The 22,589-nt window shown below is 42.5% G+C and overlaps 1 protein-coding gene across 1 annotated transcript in view; it reads right to left on the minus strand.

Moving 5' to 3' along the window:
- ZC3H6 (zinc finger CCCH-type containing 6) overlaps nt 1-15,298 on the minus strand; it is a 136,205-nt gene extending 120,907 nt beyond the window's left edge. Inside the window, exon 1 of the mRNA XM_077135128.1 lies at nt 14,947-15,298. Within this exon, the coding sequence (XP_076991243.1) occupies nt 14,947-14,978 (32 nt within the window). The 5' untranslated portion in view covers nt 14,979-15,298. The remainder of the gene's footprint in view (nt 1-14,946) is intronic.
- Nucleotides 15,299-22,589: the final 7,291 nt, after the last annotated feature.

A 22,589-nucleotide genomic window follows, 5' to 3' on the forward strand; every position in this document is an offset into this window, starting at 1 on the left:
CTTGACCCGACTCCCTACATCCCATCCCCCAAAACCATTATTTCCCTTAAGGAAAATACTGCTGATCATACTGGGACCATGGAGGAACTCCCTGACATGAGTTTTTATGATGTGATGTTCACCCCAACAAATGGGCTTTGGACATTTCATCCTAGATGGCTTTCCTATTTCATAATAGCTTCTCTTTACAAACTACCAATTGTAAAATCTGAATGATGCCTGTATCTCTCAAAGCACTTTTATCCTTATTCACTGTCCAGTATTCTTATGCCTCTAGGAATATATTCAGTTTGCAGAAACCAGTGTATCCCTTTTGACTATCTTAAACCATCACAAATTTCACTTGGTTTGTTTTTATTCCTTAAGATTAACTTAGACTTTATCAAAGCTACAACCCAAAAAAAAATCCCTGCAGGAATGGGAGCTGGTACAAATATGACTTTTAAGTAATCTAACATCCTCTATAGTCCTACCACAATCTTTATGAATTTTGTTTAACTCTATGTAAATGTCTGTTCCCCAGAGATAAGGGAGAATTCCTTTCTTCCTCAGTTTTGTTACTAGCAATTCCTCCTTTATTTCTGAAACTGCATGTGGTGTTTTTATCTTGACTTTCTGAATCCACAGCACACTTACTCTTGTTTGCCTCATCATAACTTAATTTATATAGTAATATAATAGACAGTTTTAGATATTTCCTTCTTTGAAAGTATCTGAAGGGATGGTGAGTTCCCTGAAGAAAAATTTGGTATTCGCTTTATGCTAAAATCATTAGGGCTTGTTTTAGTTTGCTAATGCTGCTGCAATACATTATACCCAGAAATGGAACAGCTGTTTTTATAAAGGGGATTTAGTAAGTTACAAGCACAATTCTAAGGCCTTAAAAATGTCCAAATTAAGGCATCCAGATAAAGATACCTTGACTCCAAAGAAAGGCTGATGTCTGCCACATAAGAAGGCACATGACTGGCACCTGCTGGTCCTTGTTTCTGGTTCCGTTGCCTTTAGCCTCTGATTCCCATGGCTTTCTCTTTAGACATCTGTGGGTCCTGAATTAGCTGCTCCAGGGCAAAACTCTGGGTTTCATCTCTTAGCTTAGCTTCTCAATGGAAAGGCACATGGCGATGTCTGCTGGGCTCTGGTTCCTGACTAGCTTCTGTCGGCTCTCTCAGCTCCTGGCGTCTCCGAGGGTTTCTGCATTTCCAAACACCGACATTTGTCTCTGTGTCGGCATCTGAGATTTCTCCAAAATGTTTCCCTTTTTAAAGGACTCCAGTAAACTTATCAAGACCTACCTTGAATGAGCAGAGTCATATCTCCATCTAATCAAAAGGTCACAGCCACAGTCGGGTCACATCTCCATGGAAAACTCTAATCAAAGTTTCTGCCCTAAATAATAGGTCTGCCTCCACAAGATTGCATTAGGAAGAAAGCATGGCTTTTTCTTGGGTACATGACAGTTTCAAACTAGCACAGAGCTCTACTTTCAACTGTGGAGGTCATATAACTTGAAAAATGTGTTAATACATTGGCTGAGAACATAAATAACACTGCAAAGCCCTAGAAGTTCAACAAACAAATCTGAAATCACTGATCCAAGTGGTTATGGATAACAACCCAGGCCTCAATTTCCTGTTGGCAAGCCAAGAAAAAATATGAAATACAGCTAACACTTTCTGCTGCACACGGAGTACTACCATAGGGAAGGTGAACCAATCTACATTCAAACTAAAAGAAAAGACAGTTAGCTATCAGAAGTGGACTCAGAAGGACTCTGAGTTCTGGTCTCCTGGTCAAAGTGAGGGAATCTCCATTCATGAGTCCAGAATACCTTCCAATCTTTCCTTAGAAGCCACAGTCATTTTTTTTTTTTTTTTTTTTTTTTTTTTTTTTTTTAAAGGAAAGACAGAGAGAAGGAAGGAAGGATAGAAGGAAGGAAGAGAGGAAGAAAGGGAAACATCTTTTAAACATTTTCTTGTTTTATTGTATTTTGTTTCTCCGTTTTCGTTACATGGGCTGGGGCCGGGAATCGAACCGAGGTCCTCCGGCATAGCAGGCAAGCACTTTGCCCGCTGAGCCACCGCGGCCCTCCCCACAGTCATTTTTATTTGTCTCATGGTCTCCAGAATCATACAGGCTACTGCACAGCTATGATTCCATCAGGTGGTACAAAAATTTATTTTGCAACAAAAGGAAAATAAAGTGCTCTGGTAGTCAGTCAGGCTAAATACCAGGGCCTTCAGTCAGAACTGTAAAGAAGTCATTCAGCAGTGAGCGTGCAACCTGTCATTCTGTATCCACAAGACTAAGGAAGAACCAAAAGGGGGAACTGTTAAAGTAAAGCTGCCAAGTTCCCAGCATGTGCACACAGAAGCCCTGATGGTGCGACCCTGAACCTAGCCCACTTCTTCACAACCGTGCTTGGGCCTCCTTGTAAAGCAATACCTCTGCTTTTGTGACAAAGGCAGAATAAAATTAGAAGAAAGAATTTCCAAACACAAAATGAACCGATTAGAATACCTAGAATCCCCTCTGACATGTAACAAACTAATTTCTTCTTACCTATCCCTTCCACTTTCAGCACAGAGGCACAGTTTCTTATGCAGCAAACAGATAAACTTAGCCTTTTTTTTAAAGCTCTGATGGAGTTTGTATTATTCTTTGACAGCAATTTATAGAGACTTTTTTTGGATAACCTATGAAATATGTAAATAAATCACAGTTAAAATTCTAAAAATTAAGATGGTGCTAAGAATGAGTTTACATAGAGGTATGCCAGAAACCCCTAATTTTTAGATATGAGATTCAAATTTGGCTCTGAGCTTCCAAGTGTCCAAATGCAAAGAAGGAAACAAGGATCAGGTATAAGACAACAGTGCTTCCAAGAAAAAAAGAGAAGACAAGTGTTCCAAGACAAAAATAGTGCTCAAGAGAAGCACTATTTTTTCTGGGAGTGACATGAGAGAAAAATTATCCTCAGAGTCCTCATAGAGATTACCTCATACAATGAACATTATTTGATACAATCGGCTCTGTCATCAATAGTATCCATACAAACCAATAAAATAGTTTATTGTTTATAGCATACCAATTTGAGCAAAGGGCATGATGCCAAAGTTGAACTGAAAAAAAAATTATACGCAGGAACAAAGTAATAATGTCCAAATACACAACTACCTGATGTTCTGACTTAATCCAGGGATGAGATTTGTAACATCTAGAGCAGAAATTCTCCAAAACTATAGATGTGTAAGAATTGTATGTCCCCCCAGCAAAAAAAAAAAAAAAAAGAAAAAGGAATTGATTCATTCAGCATTATTCAACACCTTCTAAATGGTAAGCAACAATGAAAGAGGTGGTGCTTTCTTTCATGAGGTTTTCAATCTAGTTGGGGGGATGCGATGACAGACATTAATCAAAGAGTCACACAAATAAATCTAAAACAACAGCCCTACTAAGTACACAAAGCGGGTAAATAGTGCTATAAGAGCACACAGTACCGGAAGGCTTTTCCTAAGGAAGCTGTGATTGAACTGAGATGAGGAGATGGCCTGAGAAAGAGGGAAAGGTAGGAACCCCCAGCATACAGAGAAAATCTTTATGGAAGACAAGGACATATTACAGGAACTAAGACAAGGCCACTTTCAGTGGATCTCAAAGAAGAAGGGGAAGCTGATTCAAAATGATGCTGGAGTGGTAAGAACTAGATCACAGAAAGCTTAGACGGCCATATGGACTTCATCCAAGAGAAGTGAGAAAGCATTTCCAAGAAAGGAGGTGATGTGATTAAATTTGCATTCTGAAACACAGCTTTGGTTGAGAGCAAAAATACAGATCTGAAGGGGAAACAAAAGAGATGCGGTGAAAACAGTCAGGATGCCACTGCAATTATCCACATGGAGATTCTGATACCCGACACTCCCCATGAAAACAGACATACTCTGTCACTGATGGGAATGTCTATTCCTCAACCATTCTGACCCAGAAAAAAATTAGTTAAAAACCACTAATACCAAAAAAATGGACTATTTATTATCTTTCAGTCTATCTTCCTCCAATGAATATTAGAAACATACCCATGATTTATAGCTCTAAAATGTCACCTTATTGTGGAGGCCATGTTTTTGAAGAGAGTCAAGATGTTGGAAAAAGTAGTAAGGAATATGAATGACGAAGGTGCTAATCACAGATCAGAGCACTTCATGCCAATCATTCCAGCCTACAAAATCTTCAGAGCAGGCATTATAATTACCTGATGGAGGTAATGAATACGTCACTAACACATTAATGTAATACCAAAATTCAAGCAATGTAGCATTCAGGTGAACTTCCCAGTATAAATTTGCTGCAGTGTACCATGAAGTCACTAAATTAAAAGACCTTCTTAAAAAAATAAAAGGAGTCCTTAGAGGGAAGTTTATGCTTAAATAAAAGCATATTTTTCAGGAAATAAAAAAGATTACAAACAAATGAGCTATGCATTCAACTTAAAGAAACTGGAAATAAGCAAACCCAAAGGAATAAGAAGAATGAAAATAATAAATATAAAGGCAGAAGCCAATAAAATAAACTGCAAAAACATTAGAGAAGATAAAACCGAAAGCTATTTTTAAAAGGAGAACCACCATTTGTCATTCACTATAGTTTCAGTTTGTCTTAGTGGTCTTGTAATCGTTCAAATCTAGATATGACCAAGTAGAAAAGGTAAATGATGCCATTTTAGCTGTATCTTTTTTAAAAGAGGGTAAGTTGTTCTGCCCATAAGGCTAAAATTTAAAAACATGGGGCCTTCAAATACCCCTAAAGAGTGGGATAGAGAGATCAAAGGTGATGGTGGAGTTATATACAGAGGTAGAGTTTAGCAAATGAGTATAACTGCTGAATCATTATACTGATGTTTCTTTTGGTCTCCAGTGTCTTAGAGCAGCTAGAGGTAAGGGCCTAGAATTGTGGAATTGTGGCCAGTGCCAAACTCTGCAATGTGTTCTGCAGCTACTGTCTGTCGTGCTTTGAAATTTATTGCTATATATATGTTATTTTTCACAAAAAAGAAAAACAATCGATTGTGATGATAAAAAAGTATTTATTCTTTCTAGCCTCCTATGTTCTGGAGTAGCTAGAAGGAAAAATCTGAGATGATAGTATGGTAGGCCATGACAAACTCTGGGATCTGTCCTATAATACTTGTTGAAGAAATGCTTTGAAAACTATTGTTTTTCTTTGCTTTGTATACATGTTATATTATACAATAAAAAAAGTTAAAAACAAAACAAAACATGGGGTCTTTAGAGGATTAGGGACATTTGACTCTGCAAGTACTTCTCAGCAACTTTTAGTATATACTTTCTAACCATCCATCTGACTGTTTCTTTAAATCTATCTTCAATTCCCAGCTAGTGTGTTAACATAAAGCATCAATAATTATGAAGTATATGAACATCCCAATTTAGATGTGTAGTAAAACAGTAAGTGATAACGATGATATCAGTTAAGTTACTGAGTACTAACCACGCTACCAGACACGTGGGATCAGTTGTTTCATTCTCACATTTACTCTGTGAAGTGCTAACCCTATTTCATCTTATAGATGGGGAAAGGGAGCAAATTGCTTAACAAGCTCTGCTGGTAGAAGGCAGTGAGATTCCCAGGCTCTAGTTCCCAATCAGGTTGCAGTAGGTGCCACACACCAAAGGAAATTGAAGATCGTCAAACGACTTAAGAATGTTAGCTAATGCAATGATTAAGAACCTCACCAACTGGTGGATATGGAGGTGTTTACTGTAAAATTCTTTAAACTTGAAATTTTCCATAATAAGTTGTGGGGGGGGAACTTCATCAATACACCATTTATGCAGTATTTAAGAGATGATATGGAAAAAACTCTTAAGGGCCTAAAAATGTTGTTTCTGATATGCAAAAGTAAGTAAGAGTTGCTTCAATTCTTAAGGAGTTATTTTTGTATCTGTCAGGACATGATGGCCCCCAGGCTAGAGCAGGTGGGCTGGTGATCTGAGATTTGGAGCTATGAGATGCTAAGGGCTTTCTTCTTATGGAACTTTTTTTTTTAAGTGCATGAAAGAAATTAATCCACACTTTTAATCATACAGATGACATTTAAAAACAGAGGTAAAAAGAATTAACCAAGTCATGTGGGGCTTGAAACTGGGAGCCCCCCATTTCATTTCAGGGTACAAGACAACCCTGCCTGATAAGGAATGGCAGAGTCTAGACAGCAGCCCTCCGGGAAAAAGCCTCCACATTAAAATCAGAGAGAAGGAAAATAGGAATGCTGGAAGAAATGAAAACTGCTATATCACTAAGGTTTGCAATTCCATTAAAACAAAACAGAGCTAAGGGCTAATACCCAGAAGAGACACTAGACCACTGAAGAGACAAGGGCTAACAGCAGAGCAATTTCCACCTACAAAAAACAAAACAAGCAACAAAAGGTGCCTTTTATTTAATGAGGACACAGGATTCAGACAAAGTGAAGTCACCTGAACTGGGAAATTAAGTAGAAGAATTAAATAAGAACAATAACCATTAATATTAGGTTTCTTAGAAGGACTATTAAGTACTTTAAACTGGCAGCATGTTAAAGGAAATCACTTAAAAGGGCAGCATAGCACAGCAGATGGAACAAAACCTCTAGGCTCAGGAAGATCTGTGTTCAAATTCTGCCTTTTGATCATACTACCTACATGATCTCGAATAAATTATCTCACTCCTCTCTAATACTCCATTTTGGTACAAAATGGGATTCATCAGTTGCCTTGACCATCAGAGAGTTGTTTAAGGATTAAATGAGATAAATTTAGGTAATTACCTAGCACTTTAGCCCTCAACTGAAGTTTCCTTTCCCCTTGTGATTTATGTGAAATAATAGTGAATAGAATAATAAATAGTGAATAGAAATAATAAATAGTTAATAAACATTGGGAAAGGTCATAAATTCATGGAGCATGGAATTTCAAAGGGGAAATTTCTCTGATTTTCTTTCTGAAAATAACAATGAAAAACTATCTAGAAGAAGTAAAAGAAGGGATGACCTAGGATAGAACAAGTTAGGATCTGTCCTGGAGGTATTTCTACTTCAACCTAACCTTAAGTAATGCTTAGCAGCTGTCTGCACCAAAGTTTTCTGAATGCAACAATAAAACCTAAGATGGAGTATAGTACCTAGTGTTCACAGTGATTATGCCATCAGTGGCTGCTTGTGATGACCCAAAGTTACTGAGAAAAGACTAAATCCATAATTATCTGTTTAGTAAGACAGGAAAGCATAAGAATTCCTTTAAAAAGGTTTACAATAACATAGGTTTCTGGTAATAAAATGCCTGTTTATGCTTACTTTCCTGCCCCTGTCCAGTGCCAGACAGCTTAGGTAGGCTGCATAATTATCTAGAAAATTAAGAATTTTTAAACATATCCTTAAATGTATATATTTGACATCATGAAGAAAAACCATAACATTCCCCAATATTTTTATTCCACAAGGAGAGTGAGACTATTATGTGAATAAATCAAAACTGTGAATTAGCTTGCCATTATCTTTTTTGTGACTACATTAAAAAATTATTATTTTCTATATTTCATTTACTATTGTGGATATCTAAATAAGCTAGAATGCATTTACATTCATTCCCTTTCCATCTGTCCTCTTGATTTAGGCTCTTCAGTATAGACTAGAGAAGATAGAAATTCAAAAGAAATGAATCTCGGAATAAAGTTACCCAACATCATGAACGCCAGGGAATAATCTTCTCGTGTTATGATACCAAAATAAAAGTTGAAAACATTAGTCCTTTCCATGACAATATTTATATGGCAGTTCTCTACAACGCCTCATGTTGGAGGAGCAAAAAGAAGCATGAAAAAAGTGAACAAAGTCTGAGGAACCTGTAGGACACAATTAAGTGTGCCAATATATGCACTGTGGGTGTTCAGAAGGAGAAAAGAGACAGGGGCTAAGACAGTACATTCAAAAAAATAATGGCTGAAAACTCCCCAAATTTAACAAAAGTCATGAATATATATATCCAAGCTTCTCAATGAACTCCAAATAGGATAAACCCAAACAGACCCTTACTGGAGCACATTATAATCAAACTGTGAAATGCCAAAGATAAAGATTATTCTGAAAGCTGTAAGGATAGAAGAAACGGGTCACATATAAGGCCACCTCAATAAGATTAAATGCTGATTTCTCATCAGAAACCATGACAGCAAAAAAGCAGTGGGATGACATATTTAAAGTGCTGAAAGAAAAAAACTGCCAACCAATAATTGTATATCCAGCAAAACTGTCTTTCAAAGCTGAAGGATAGATTAAAATATCCCCAGATAAATAAAACCTGAGGGACTCTGTCACCACTAGACCAACCTGATAGAAGATGGTAAAGAGAGCTCTGCACATTGAAAGGAAAGGACAATAGACAAAAGATTGAAGCTGCATGAAGAAATAAAGATTTCTGGTAAGGGAAAAGACATGGATAAATATAAATGCCAGTACTATTGTATTTTTAGTCTGTAACCCCACTTTTTACCACCTGCAGGATCTAAAATGTAATGATAAATCAATGGTTTGGGATTCACAACGCATAAACATGTAATCTGTGACGAGAACTACATAAAGGTGGGGGCCAGATAGGGTATAGGAACATATTGTGTGCACACTGTTGAAGTTATGTTGGTATCAAAGCAAACAAGATTGTTATAGATTTAGGATGTTAAATTCATGGTAACTACAAAGAAAATATCAGAGAATATGCATGCTCATAGAAACATAAAGTAGACAGTTTGCCAGGGATAGAGAGCAAGGGAATAGAAAGTTAATGCACAATAGGGGACGGAATCTGTTGGGAGCAGGAAAAGTTTGAGTACTGGAAGGTGGTGAGGGCATCACAACACTGTGAATGTGATTAATCCCCCTTGAACTTGAGTCACTTATAATCAACTTCTTCCTTCTAATTCCAAACTCTTATTCATTAAGCAACTTTTGATAATTTGGTTTTCATATAATATGCTACATGAAAACTATACACTCCCTGATGCAAAACATCTAGTCATTTTAAGTAAAGAGTGATTCTGTTGCATATATATATTCCCTTGTAATGGGGGTGTATAGCCTTGAATAAAAGTGTGGGCTCTGGGGTCAAATTTACAAATCTCTTAGTGTCTGTTTCCTCATTTGTAAAAACGGGGTAAATAATTGGATCTACTTCCTAGGGTTATTGTGAGGATTAAATGAAATAATTCATGAAAAGCACTTAACACAATCCCTGTCATATTGTAAGTGCCAAATAAATCTTAGCTTTATTATTATGTTTAGGCATGAATTTAGCATTCCTGAGACTGATCAGTTTGTGCTGCACAACTTCAGGAAGCCCTGATGCACAAAAGACTATTCCAAGCGTCCTGAATCGAAGGCTGGTAATTTCAAGGTCAATCACCCAGCCCCGTAGGGTCTTGTAGCAGCCAAATTGCCAGGCTGCCCAGGTGAAACCTGACTACACCACGTAACAAGGGGTCACAAATCAAGACGCCTAGAGTGGTCAGGCAAGTCACCTAAATGACGGAAGCAGACCTCAGGTGGCAAGTCAAGCCCAAAAGCCTAAAAAACACAAATATTTCAAACCATCCTGTTGACAAATTAAAATCCAAATTTTAAAATGTCCTTATTTAGTATAGTCTGTGGCCTATTTTCAACACACTTTTGTTTATGTGTTCTATGATCATTCCTTCCATGAACCCTTCTCCTCCCTTGACTCTCAGCAAACTTCTGTCCTCTTCCTCACGGTCTATTACACACCTAGCTGGGTGATCTCTCATCATTTCAACTAACATCTTGATCCCCAGTTCTAGGAACTCTAAGAAATAGCTCCTGAATTTTGCCTTTTGTCTGCTCCCTCATTGCCAATGTTTTTGATGGAGTCCTCACCATTTTATTTATAGACATTTACAGTAACTCTGGCTCATTTTTTTCTCTCATGCTCCACATTCACCCATCAACAAATCCTCTTGTTCCTACCTCCAAATCATATCCAGTAGTCAATATTTCTTATCCCCATAGCCAAAACCACCATTACTTAGCAGCTTCCTTTTTTATCACCCTGTGCAAGAGCCAGCGTGACCCCGTCCTTCTCCGTCAAGCCCTGCAGGTGCTCCCGTATCACTCAGTGAAACCCAAGGTCCTCACAGTGCCAACACCGCACCCTGCATCTCTCACGCGCCTCTTACTGCCCTCCCTCCTGCTCACTCTTCTCTAGCCACAGTGCTCCCTTGCTTTCCCTTCATCTCCTCAGGCTCATTCCTGGGTCCAAGCTTTTTTTTCACCTTCTGTTCTTGCTCTTCCCTTCTATTTCCAGGGCGTTTTTAAACACCTGATTTAAAATAGAAATATCCTACCCCCACACGCAGCACTGTCCATCTCCTTTTTTGCTTTATCATCATTTAATATTTTTTTATGTTTATTCATTTATTGTCTACCTCTCCCAAGAAAGTGTGAGCTCCATTAGAGCAAGGATTTTGTCTTTATTGCTGTCTTTACAGTGCCTGGAACAAGGCATATTAAAATAAAGGGCTTTCTATTTAATGAAAATAACTGAGAAGCCCTCTAATTTGTCTTCCTTCTACTGGTCTCTCCTTTTGAGTCCACTTCCTCCTAGGTCTCAGGAGAAAAATGCATCCGATCATTCTCCTACTTAAAAAACTTTGATGGTCTCCCCATATCTTCAAGGTCTGGCCCCAAATTCATTTAAGCCTTATTCCCCATTTCCCAAAGTATTTCGTACACTCTCCACATAGTAGCACACACCTACTGTGACACCTACTGCGCCATTTCATCTCTCTGTACCTTTCATTTACCTCTCTCTCTTCTTGGTCCAACTTGTATTCACCCTCTAGAATGGCTATGCCGTGACACCCCCCTGAAGCCTCTACCTATTCCACCCCGCATATGGCTCACACCTCCATTCTGGCACCTGTGCTACAATAGCGTACTGCCTGAAGTTTCTTCTACTAGATTAAACCATCCTGGAGTACATGTTCAGTGAGGCTGCATTCAGATTTGTTTCCCTAGCCCTTAATACTGTACTTGGCACAGAAAGGAAACTATAAAACTCCTTTGAATGAAAATTTCATGAATAAAATTTTATAATGAATGAACGGTTATGAGAGGTTGGGAAAAGGAAATGTCTTCTAAGAGTCAAAGTGTTTACCAATATCAAGATGTACAACTTGAGTTTTTTACATTTGCTTAAAAAAGCTTCACTTTGACAGTGTCAACACTCAGTGAATTAGGAAATAAAACAATGGCCTAGTGAGGGAAAACATTTACTTCACTTAACTAATTTAAAGCCAGATATCGTGTGAAGCACAAAGTATGCTCTGATTTGAAAAAAGGCACCTGTAATTTTTTTAATTACAATTACTGACTTTTAAAAGTGGGAAGGGAGATTTTTAGATACTCTAATTCAACTACTTTATTTCACAAATAAGAAAAATGGCCTTCGAAAAGCGAAAAGTATTCACTAAGAAGGACCAGGATCAGAGCCTCGGTATTATTCAGAACGCAGGGCCATCACAAATGTATCACATTACAATTTCAAACTACTCAAGAACTAAAGGCTAGACCTTATTCCATTACTTCCCTCTGCCATCTTAACAAAGAGTGAAAATAATAGTGTGAGCAGGAGTTTGCACACCTGGGTTCTTATCCAGGCTCTTCTGTGGGACTTGGGACAAATCACGGACACTATATGACTAGCTTACCCACCTCACGGTACTCATGACAAGTATGCCACAAACGGAAGGCATAACCATCTTCTCCACCCTCACCCCTTCGGATTCTCCAGGGCAGTCTCTTGGCAAGGTTTTACTGGATATGGGGAGCGGGTGGGGAGGTGAGTCTAACGAGTTTTGTTCTTGTTTTATAGGAGGAAAGAAAGTAGGGAGAAGGACTGTGGGAAAATTGTTTACAACTGGCAAAGAATAACCTTCTCCGGAAGGAAAGTATCAGCCATACCTCCTACCAATCAAAGACTGTGAGAATCACAAGCTCTTTTACTGTTCATGTGAAAATGATTTTTCTGCCCAGGGTGAGCCCTCTCTGACATTTAACCTTTAATATGTTTCAGAGAATTCTATAATAGTTACTTGGGTATATATTTATCTTTCCTACCCTTCTGCAAATTTGTTCAAAGCTCATAGTAGTTAACTTTAAAGAGTTGTTTGTGAATTGCTTTAATTGGGTCAATCTCCAGCTGAAACAGACTATTAGGTGGCTGGAGTTGTGCTTCAGAGACTGAGAATAGACTGAAAACAGACAAGGATTATTTCTACTTTTCACTTCCCTCACCTCCTTCCTCTCCATTTCCACTATTTATTTCTAAAAACTTTTGGAAACTAGGCTCCAGACCTAAACTGAAGTCCTCTACTAGCATTCTACATAGCCACATATTAATCATAGGCATTTTTGTAACAAAAATGCTGCAGACATGAAAATATTTAAAGAAAAGTATAGTTGTGGGTATTTTCTTTACGCTAATTCATTTGGCAATCAAATCTAGTACAAAATGAGTTCACCATATAAACACACAAGAAAAGTTTTTCTTAAAGGAGAAAAAAATTACTCATTCTGTCAATTTCCATTTCCATTTAGGAACTCATTCTCATGTAAACTACAATAGAAATATTTTTACTTGTATAAAATCAAAGCAGATTGAAAATATAAATCCCATATTCATTTTTTCCCCTGCACTCACCTTGTACGTATTACATAATTTCCAAAATGTTAGAAGACAATGTCTAGCTCCAAATACTCCTCTCTGCCTAATTCACAGAAATTTTTATTACAGTATAAAATAACTATACTATGGAATCACAGATTTAGGGATTCCACACATCAGTCCATTTTCCTGGAATTTCTTAACAATCACCTGGGGAGCCTATTTAAAAGTACAGATTACGACAGCCCTCTGTTAGAGATCCTAATGTACTCGCTCTGAGCAGGACACAAGTTTTTATTCCTCAAAGTCATTCTAGTGATTATCTAAGATTTGGAAAGAATGGCCTAGTATAAAGGTCCATAATTTAGCACGTTAGAATTACGTAATAAGGAGTTTTTGTATCTCTTACAGCCCACCCTGTGGCTGAACCAATGGAAAAGGCATGAGGGTTTTTTTAAAGCCTCCCCAAGACTGAGAACCACTGATCTTGCAGAACCTGAAAAACTTTGTAGAACTCTCCTAACAAGCCAGGCTTGCTCGAATTCACAAAGTGAAGTTGGAGGAAAGCTGGAACTAGAACCAATTCTCCTTTCTTCTGGTTCACGTTGGTTTTTGATGTAGTTGTTTTTCATGCAGGTTGACAAGGTGTGAAAAAGATAAACCATCCCTTTTTGCCTCAGAGTAATAATGCCACTTAACAACCGGGTAAGTAAAAATTGAGCTGACCTGTTTCAGAAATCATTTGACAATATAATTTTCTTAGTCCTAATATAAAACAAAAGTAGACTAAACATCACTACTATATCTTACAAATAATCCTTCTAAAAAATGTTTAACTTCTCAGTATTTAAAAAGTTTAAATTATTTTTAAAGGCTCCTTAATATAAAATATTTTGATTCCTGAATTTGTTGATCTGCTTCCTTAATATTCTTCATGTAGAATCCTGCTGCTCTAGCAATAAACAGGTGAGAACAGATTTTTTTTTCTTCCACATAAAGAGTGAATTTTAGGCCACATTAGCAAAATTCTGTCACTGGTTTGATCACAGATGTTCAGCATGGGAACATTCTGGAGGTAATAGTTAACCCAATAACAAGATAACGTGCAAAAAAAAAATCATGAAAAACGTGTCAACGGCAAGCTTATGTATCCGTAGTTTCTCATTTTCAGATTGCATTTCACTTTCTAAATATACTACTCACTAAACTGACTGGCCTTCCGGGGATCTACTTTTATCATTGCAGTACCAAAGTTATTGAAACATCATTTCTATCCCTTTCAAGCTTGCCAGATAATATTTAAAATACCAACTTCCAGTGATGTTTGTGATTTCTATTCCTAGGTGAACTAAAAGTGCTTGGAATGCTTTACTAAAAGTAGATCACGTCACTCCACGGGGGAGGCCGGGCGGTCCGGACGCAGCCCAGAGGGCCAGTGTGCTTCTGAGGACCCGTCTGCGAGGACAGGGGCGGGCTCTCGAGTTTGAGCTCTAAATGAGGATGAGATGCAACTGATTTTATTCCAGTAATTTTAATCAATTAAAGCCCCTTTTTAAAAAAAATGAACATGAACGTGAATTAAAAATCTAACGCAAACTCAAGTGTGCTATCCGCGCTGTTTAAAACAAGTCGACACCCCCAAACCACCCAACGGCAGCAAGAGTGGGCCTTTGAAGGCACAGCAAAAAAAGAAAGCAAAAGCTCAGACTCGCAGCGAACTGTCCGAACGATGGCGTTCTGCGGGCCGGGGGAGGTTGCGTGATGCGCGCCGTTTCCACGGGGAGCGCACTCCGCTCCCGCGAGCCGCGCACAGCACCGAGCGTCGGGCGACAGCTGCACTCGCAGCTCGCGACTCCCGCCTCGGGGGCTCCGCTCCGGCCGCCGTCCAGCAGCAGCCCCCAGCCCTGCCCGCGGGCCGGCGCCTCCGAGCGCGCCCACGGCCCGCGCCGCGCGACCCCCACGCAGCTCCCGCGTGGGCCGGCGGCCCGGGGCGGGGCGGGGGGCTCGCGGGGCCGGGGCTCGCGCGGCCGGGGCGGGGCCTCGCGGGGGGCCGGGGGCTCGGCGCGACGACCCCCCCGGGCGCGGGCGCGGGCGGAGCGGGCGGGGCGGGCGGCCCGCAGGCGCGGCCGAGTCATGCAGGAGGCGCGCGGCCCGGCCCGCTCCCGCCGCCCAGACCCTCCTCGCGTCCACACACAGACAGACAAGAAGGGTTCCCGACCTGTCGTGCCCTGCGTGTTCAGAGTCTGTCATGTTTGGTCAAGAACGGGGCGGGGCCGGCGGGAGGGCCGCGAGGAGGCCGCTGCGCCCCCGCGGGCACCTGCTCCCGGCCGCCGCCGCGAGGCGACGAGGTGGTAAAGACTCACGGTTACTAGTGAGCGACAAGACACAGACTTTCCAGTCTGTTAACCACCACGCACAGAGGCGGGGCTCTCCCTGCACACCCTGCGCCGCGGCCCGCGCCACCGGCGCGCCGCTCGAGTCTCTGTCCGCGCGGGAGGCTGAGGCTTGGGAGCGGGCGGGCGGCGCAGCGACGCGGGGACCGGGGCAGGGGCCGGCGCCTTCTCCGCGCCAACATGGCGGCGCCGCGCTCGGGCCGCGACAAGATGGCGGCGCCGCACTCGGAGCGCGACAAAATGGCGGCGCCGCGGCCCTGGCGCCGTCGTCGGGGCGCGCGCGTGGCCATTGGCGGGGGCCGCGCGCCAGTCACCCGGGGGCGGGCCCAGCTGCGCGGGGCGGTGGCCGCAGGCCGGGGGCAGAGACGCCCGTACGCCTCGCCGCCTGCGGCCCGGCCAGAGCGCGCGACCCGGCTGCGGGCGGGAGGCGCGGCCGAGGCGTCTCCACGGGTCCCAGAGGCGCTCGGCCCTGACAGGCTCCCGGCGCGCCGAGGATCCGGGCCTGCTTCGGGCTCAGGCCCTTTTGCAGGAGGACGGCAGCCTGCCCGCGGCGGACGCGCAACTCTGCGTGTCCCGAGCTAGTGACGGCGACCTGAGGCAGCTGTCGGGATGGGCAAGGCCGCGCGGGGCGGTAAACGGGCATCTCGTCGGAGGGGCACGGGTATTTTGCGGACAGACAGTAGGCGCCACCTTGACGCCCGCTCACGTGGACTTGAGGAACTAACGACGAAAACCACTTCTGCTACTGACGTTGCGCGGTTGGAAGGGACGGGTCTGGCTTTTCGCGAGAGCGAGAAGGCATGCAGCGGGCACCTCCGCTCCTCCCGCGGCTCTCGGCGGCGCTCAGCGGGCTGCGGGGCGGGGGCGGCGCTGGGGGCGGGGCGGGGCGGGGGCGGGGCCGGAGTGGGACGGCGCTAGGGGGCGGGGCGGGGGCAGGGCCGGAGTGGGACCGCGCTAGGGGGTGGGGCCCGGGTCTGCGCGCCGCGGGCCAGGCTGCTGCAGTGCTGGCCGGGACCTCCGCTCGGTCCTTGCACTGGAGCAAGGTGGTGGACGGGAGCGGGTCGTGGACACCAGGAGGTGGACGGGAGGGGGTGTAAGGCGGGGCGGCCTCGATGCAAAGTGGGTGCTAAATGGCAGCATCGGTAGAGAAGGAACTCTTTTTTTTTAAAAGCTGGACACAGCCGTGGACAGGACCTGGAATCTGACGGATAATTCTGCGGGCAGTTGCCACATTTCACCATAATATGCTTCTATGAAACTTTCAAAAAACATGTGTATTTGACTGAAGGAACACTATTAGAATTGGGAGTTACGTCAGAGTCTCAGGGCTTGTCTCAGTATAGATGGGGCCGGTAACGTGTTAAAAAAAAGCCAAGACAATTCTGCGTCACCATGTATTCCAAGTCCTATGACGTTTTGACCCATAAATAACAACTTAAGCCGCAGGGCAACAGAGGGGTTATTTGGGATCTTAGAATTATAGTTCACGGAGCACAGATTCAGGTACAACCAGAGGGCGTCTGTCCTGGCGCTGCCATGCAGGGGTATTTAAAGAAAAAGAAAAGATGATGTAAATTGTCGGGTGGAAGAAAAAGAAATGATTTTTTGTTTGGATGTTCAGGGCCTCCGAATATCCTTCAGGTTAGAAAGTTAGCTGAGCTCCTCTTCTTGCGGGTTGTTTTCGGTGTCCAGGTGTCCTTAGGGCATAGTTGCTTGTGGCTCTACTGATTTTGGCAGTTTGTGGTATCTGGCTGAGGTTCACGTGAGCGTCACCTCCAGAACGGCTCCAGGTTAAACCGCTTAGCCAGAGTAACTCTTGTATTTCTTTTTAACCCTGCATGTGCCATATGACAAGGATCACTGGACACAGCCCTAGAATTCCAGTCTTTGAGAAAAAAGCATCACCTTGATGACACCTTGATTTGGACTTTCTCTTAGCCTCAGAACCAGGAGCTAATGAATTCCAATGTTTAAACCAACCCATTTAGTCGGGAAACTAAAACGTGTTTAGTTTGGTACCTGAAATGAGGTGCTGCTATTGCAAATACCTGAAACTCTGAAAACAGCTTTGGAATGTGGTAATGGGCAGAGGCTGGAAGAATTATGAGGCACTTGGTTGGAAAGGCCTAGACTGACAGGAAGAAATTGTGGGTAAAACCATGGATGCTAAAGTTACATCCAATGAGGCCTTAAAAGGACAACGACGACTGTGTTATTGGAAGCTGGAGGAAAGGTGATCCTGGTTGCGAAGTGGCAGAGAACTTGGCAGAGTTGAGTTCTGAAAGCAGGTGGAAGACAACTTGAAAGTGATGCATTTGGATATTTAGTTGGAGAGATTTCCAAGCTAAGTGTGGAAAGTGAAAACTGGTTTCCCCTTGCAGCTTATAGTGAAAATGTGAAAAGGAAAGAAAGGGATAATCTGAAAACTGAACTCTTGAGCCCAAATAAACCAGAAATTGATGACTTTGGAAATCCTCAGCGTATCTGGATAGTGTGCTCTGAGACCAGGGCCAGGGGCCTCTGTGTCAGGTTGCTCCCTGAGCTTTCAGCCAGTGAGTCCCCCGAGAACAGGGCTCCATGTGACGGTTTAGCTGACCATGGAATCAGTCAGCCCTTTCAGGGGAAGTCAGGATTGGAAATGCAGTTATGCAGGGAGGATTTATGGAACGTCTTTTGGATCCCTGGCTACTCCACACAAAGCAAACTATTTTTTTGTGAAATTTGTATGAGCAGAACCACTGCCAACCTGGACTGAAAGGGACAGAGAAGGGATGACATGAAGGAAGAATGACTTCAAGGGCAGAAGCATGGAAACCAAGGTCTAGACCAAAGAGATCACCTTGACCAAGGAGTGGGTCCACCCACGAGCGTGGAAGGTGCTCTCCACCCCCAGTGTTCAGAGAGTGTGCTGCCACCCAGTGCCTGCCGAGGGTGGGGCCTTCACCCCAGTCTTTATGGGGAGCAGGGCCACTGGCCAGGAGTCTGGAAGGCCTGGGGCTGCCCTTCCATCAGGCCAGGAGGACAAAAGAGATCCATAGATGACTCTCAGACCTTGAAATCTAAGGGAGTCTGTCCTGTTGGATTTTGGAATTGTTGGGACCCGTATGGCCAGTTTCCTTCCAATTTCTCCCTATTGGGATGGGCATTTTTACCCTATACGTGTCCCTCCATTGTATATAATGGAAGCAGATAACTTATTTTCTAGACTTCACAGGTCAACAGACAGGGAAATTGTGCCCCAGGACAGACCACACCTCTCCACTTTTATACTTAGTATTATTTCTGAAATGACTTAACGCTTTTGGGGTGTTGTGATGGTTTGAAGCTGTATATATTCCAGAAAAGATCATGTTCTTTTAATCCATTCCTGTGGGTGTAAATCTGTTGTGGATGGGGCCATTTGAGTAAGTTGTTTCAGTTAAGCCATGTTCCATATAGGTCTTAATCCTCTTACTGGAGTCCTTTATAAGAGAATAAGAGAGAAAAAAGCCCCAGAGAAGCTTAGAGTCAAGGACACACAGAGAACCTCAGAGAGGAAGCCACTGAAGCCAGAAGCTGAAAGCAATGAAGCTCAAGAGAGAAGGACTGGCAGATGTTACCACGTCCTTTGCTATCTGACAGAAGCCCAAGCTCATAGTAGCTGGTTTTCAAGAGAAGGTATAATTTTGTTGATGCCTTAATTTGGACATTGTAGTGGTTTGAAACTCTTGTGTACCCCCAGAAAAGCCACATTCTTTTAATCCTAATCCGGTTTTGTGGGGTCAACCATGTTCTTTTAATCCTGATCCAATATTGTAGGGTGTGACCTCTTGATTATGTTGCTTCCATAGAGATGTGACACACCCAGTCGTGGGTGGGACCTTTTGATTACATGGAGATGTGACTCCATCCACTCAAGGTGGGTATTAATTGGTTTACTACAGTCTTGAAGAGAGCTGACGGAGCGAGAAAGCTCAGGCACAGACATTTGGAGATGCTTGAAATGCCAACAGAGATGCTTAGAGAAGCCATATGAAACCTGGACAAGATGCTTGAAGAGAGGAAATCTCCAGCGCCAGAAGATACTAAACTAAAAGATGAAACCCAGAGTTTTCCCCTAGAAAAGCTAAGTGAAGGTCCACAGATGCCTGAAGAGAACGCCGCTGGAAGCAGAAACTGGAAGCAGCGAACCGGGAGCAAGGACATCAGGGGCCAGGCACACGCCTTTCCAGCTGGCAGGCAGCAGCCTTTCTTCGAATCCAAGTTATCTTTCTCTGGATGCCCTGGTTTGGACACTGTGAAGTCCTTAGAACTGTAAAGCTGTAACTTAATAAATCCGCTTTATAAAATCGGATCCATTTCTGGTATATTGCACTGCAGCAGCTTCAGCAAACCGAAACAGACGTTTCTCATGGCCTCAGAACTGTGAACGTGTATGTTTATAAGTACCCACAGTACAAGCCAACCCATTTCTAGTATATTGCATTTTGTTAGCTTTACCAAACCAAAATAGATGTTGTGATGGAATGGATGTATTTTACATGTAGGACGGGCATGTCTTTTGGAGACCCAGAGGGTAGATTGTGGTGAATTGTGGTAGATTGAAGCTGTATCCAGGAGAGAAAATGTCTTTGTTTTACATTTTCATTTGTATCTCTTTTAGAAATGTACGCGGATTTCCAAATCTTTCCATCCTCTGTCCTCTTCATGTGTGTATGTGTGTATGTATTCATGGACTCTTATTCTCTGAAATATATTTAATCTCCATCTCTATTCATTTTGACATACAGATTGTCCAAACTTGGCCAGCTGGGAGCCTCTTTAGCCTGGTTCTGTATTTTTTGGCACGTTCCCATCCTTTGAGCCCTTCCTTATTTTCTGAGGCACTAAGATATTTCCAGCTCATCTTGTCCTTTCCCCTCCCCTGCTCTGGCATCAGTCATTTCAGAGAGGTGCTGTTTGCTGCTGTGTGTCACTGCCTCCAGTCCTGTCTCAGGACAGAGGGAGGAAATACATGTGTGCGTGTTTATATGGGGATTTGCAGGCACATGCAGTTAGCTACCGCTCGTTATCCACTTCCTTCCTACTTACTAAATATTTTTAATTCATACCAATACCTCTAATTCTAACCCCAAAGCACAAGGTCCATGCTCGCTGGGGCACTAAATATCTTAGTGCCCCATCCTATCTCCATGTTTGTAACTCCATCCTTCCATGGCAAAAGATTTGGCTCCCATGAGCCACAATATTTATTTGCTCAATGCCTATTTAGTCACTTCAGAATTGCTAATCCATACCGTCAGGAAAAAAACCGTGCACTGGATTTCAACATTTGTTTAGTTTTAGAGCTTCTGTGTGAGTGTCTGTAGTTGAGATACATGTCGTGTCATCTGGGTTAGTTCTTCCCCGCCACCCTTCAGGGCAGCTGCTTGAAATGCATTTATTTGTTCCTGTCCGTATTATATTTTGTTTTCCCCCATCTTTATTGATTTTATTTACTTTGAGTATATGCAGAGTAACATGACTGTGAAAGTCAAAATTGTATAAAAAAGTGAACTCAGAGAAAAGTCATTCTCCTGTTCCTTCTACCCCTTTCCCAGCACACTCCTCTAGATGAACAGTCTCAGTAGTTTCTGATTTATCCTATGTTCCTTTTTAGCATAATGAATGAAATCATGTATATTTTCTTTATTTCCCCTCTTTCTGACATAAAAAGTGAAATCCTATAGATACTTTCCATTTAACTTTTTTTCACACAGAAGTGCTTTTAAAATTTTAAAAAGCCACTTTGTTTTAAATAAAGTCTAATATATTTTTACAGTAAGCAGAATGAATATATAAAAAATGCTTGGGTGATTGTACACTTAGGATGGATTGTATGACGTGACTAAAACTTTAAAAAAATAAGCAGAAAACTACAAGTGCTGGAAAAGTTGTGAAGGAGGGATACCTATTCACTGTTGGTAGGGAAAGCCCCTCTGCAAGGCAGCCTGGTGTTCCTCAAGAAGCTAAGGGTAGACTTGCCACGTGACCCCGCAGTCCCGCTACTAGGGATATACTCGGAAGAACTGAAAGCAGGGGCACAAAGAGACATTTGCACACCCGTGTTTATGGCAGCAGGATTCACGACAGCTAGTGGGTGGAGCAGCCCAGGGCCCACTGACGGGTGAGCAGAAGGGTGATCTGTGGTGTACACCTACGATGGAATGTTGTGCGCTGCACAAAGCAGTGAAGCCAAGAGGCCTGCAGCAAGGTGAATGAGCCTTGAGGACGTGATGTTGAGCGAAATAAGCGGAAACAAAGGTATGGTCTCACTAATATGAACTAACTATAATGAGCAAACTCTGAGAGTTAGATTCAAGAGCATAGGTTATCAGGAGATAGAAAGAGGGCTGAGACTGGGCAAGCAATGCTTAAGGAGTTCAGGATGCTCAACAAGGTTGATTGCAAAGGTTTGGAAATGGACAGCACAATACTGTGTGGTGGCAGCACAATATTGTAAGTGTAATTAACAAAGCTGAGTGTGGGTGTGGTTGAAAGAGGAAGGCTAGGGTTGTGTGTGTCACCAGAAGGAAAGCTAGAGCATAAAAACGGGGACTGTATAACTTAGCGAAACCTTGAGTGGATGATGATGGTGGTTAATTGTACAAATATAAGAAAATTCTTACATAAACTAGAACTATACAAGGTACCAGTAATAGGGTATTATATGGGAAAATACAATTAATGTAAACTAAGGTTTATAGTTAACAGCAATATTGTAATATGCTTTGTCATTAGTGGTAACAAAGGTACTATATCAGAGCTAAATTTCAATAATAGGGGGTGTTTTGGTTGTTAAAGCTGCCAGAATACAATATACCAGAAATGCAACAGCTTTTTTTCTTTTTTTGGCATGGGCAGGCTCTGGGAATCGAACCCACGTCTCTACCCTGCACAGCTTTTAAAAAGGGAATTTATTAAGTTGCAAGTTTCCAGTTCTAAGGCTATAAAAATGTCCCAACTGAGGCATCCAGATAAAGATAACTTGATTCAAGAAAAGCCAGTGGATCCAGAACACCTCCGTCAGCTGGGAAGACATGTGGCTTACATCTGCTGGGGTTTCTGGCTTCTCATTTCATGAGGCCTCCCCAGGGGTGTTTTCTTTCTTCATCTCCAAAGGTCTCTGGCTGTGTGGGCTCTGATGCTTTTTCGAAAATTGTTCCCTCTCAAAGGACTCCAGTAAGCAGATTAAGACCCATTTTGAATGGGTGGAGACACATCTCCATGGAAACCACCTAATTAACAGGTCTTATCTGCAATTGGGTGGCTCACATCTCCATGGAAACAAATTAGTCAAAAAGATCCCATCCGGCAATATTGATCAAGGATTAGAGAACATGGCTTTTCTGGGGTCCACCACAGTTTCAGATCAGCACAGGGGAATAGAAGAGGTACGGAGGTTTTCTTTGGAAGAGATGAGGACAGTGGTGGTGACTGTGTAACGGTG

This window comes from Tamandua tetradactyla, chromosome 17 (assembly GCF_023851605.1).
Source record: "Tamandua tetradactyla isolate mTamTet1 chromosome 17, mTamTet1.pri, whole genome shotgun sequence".
NCBI lineage: Eukaryota > Metazoa > Chordata > Mammalia > Pilosa > Myrmecophagidae > Tamandua > Tamandua tetradactyla.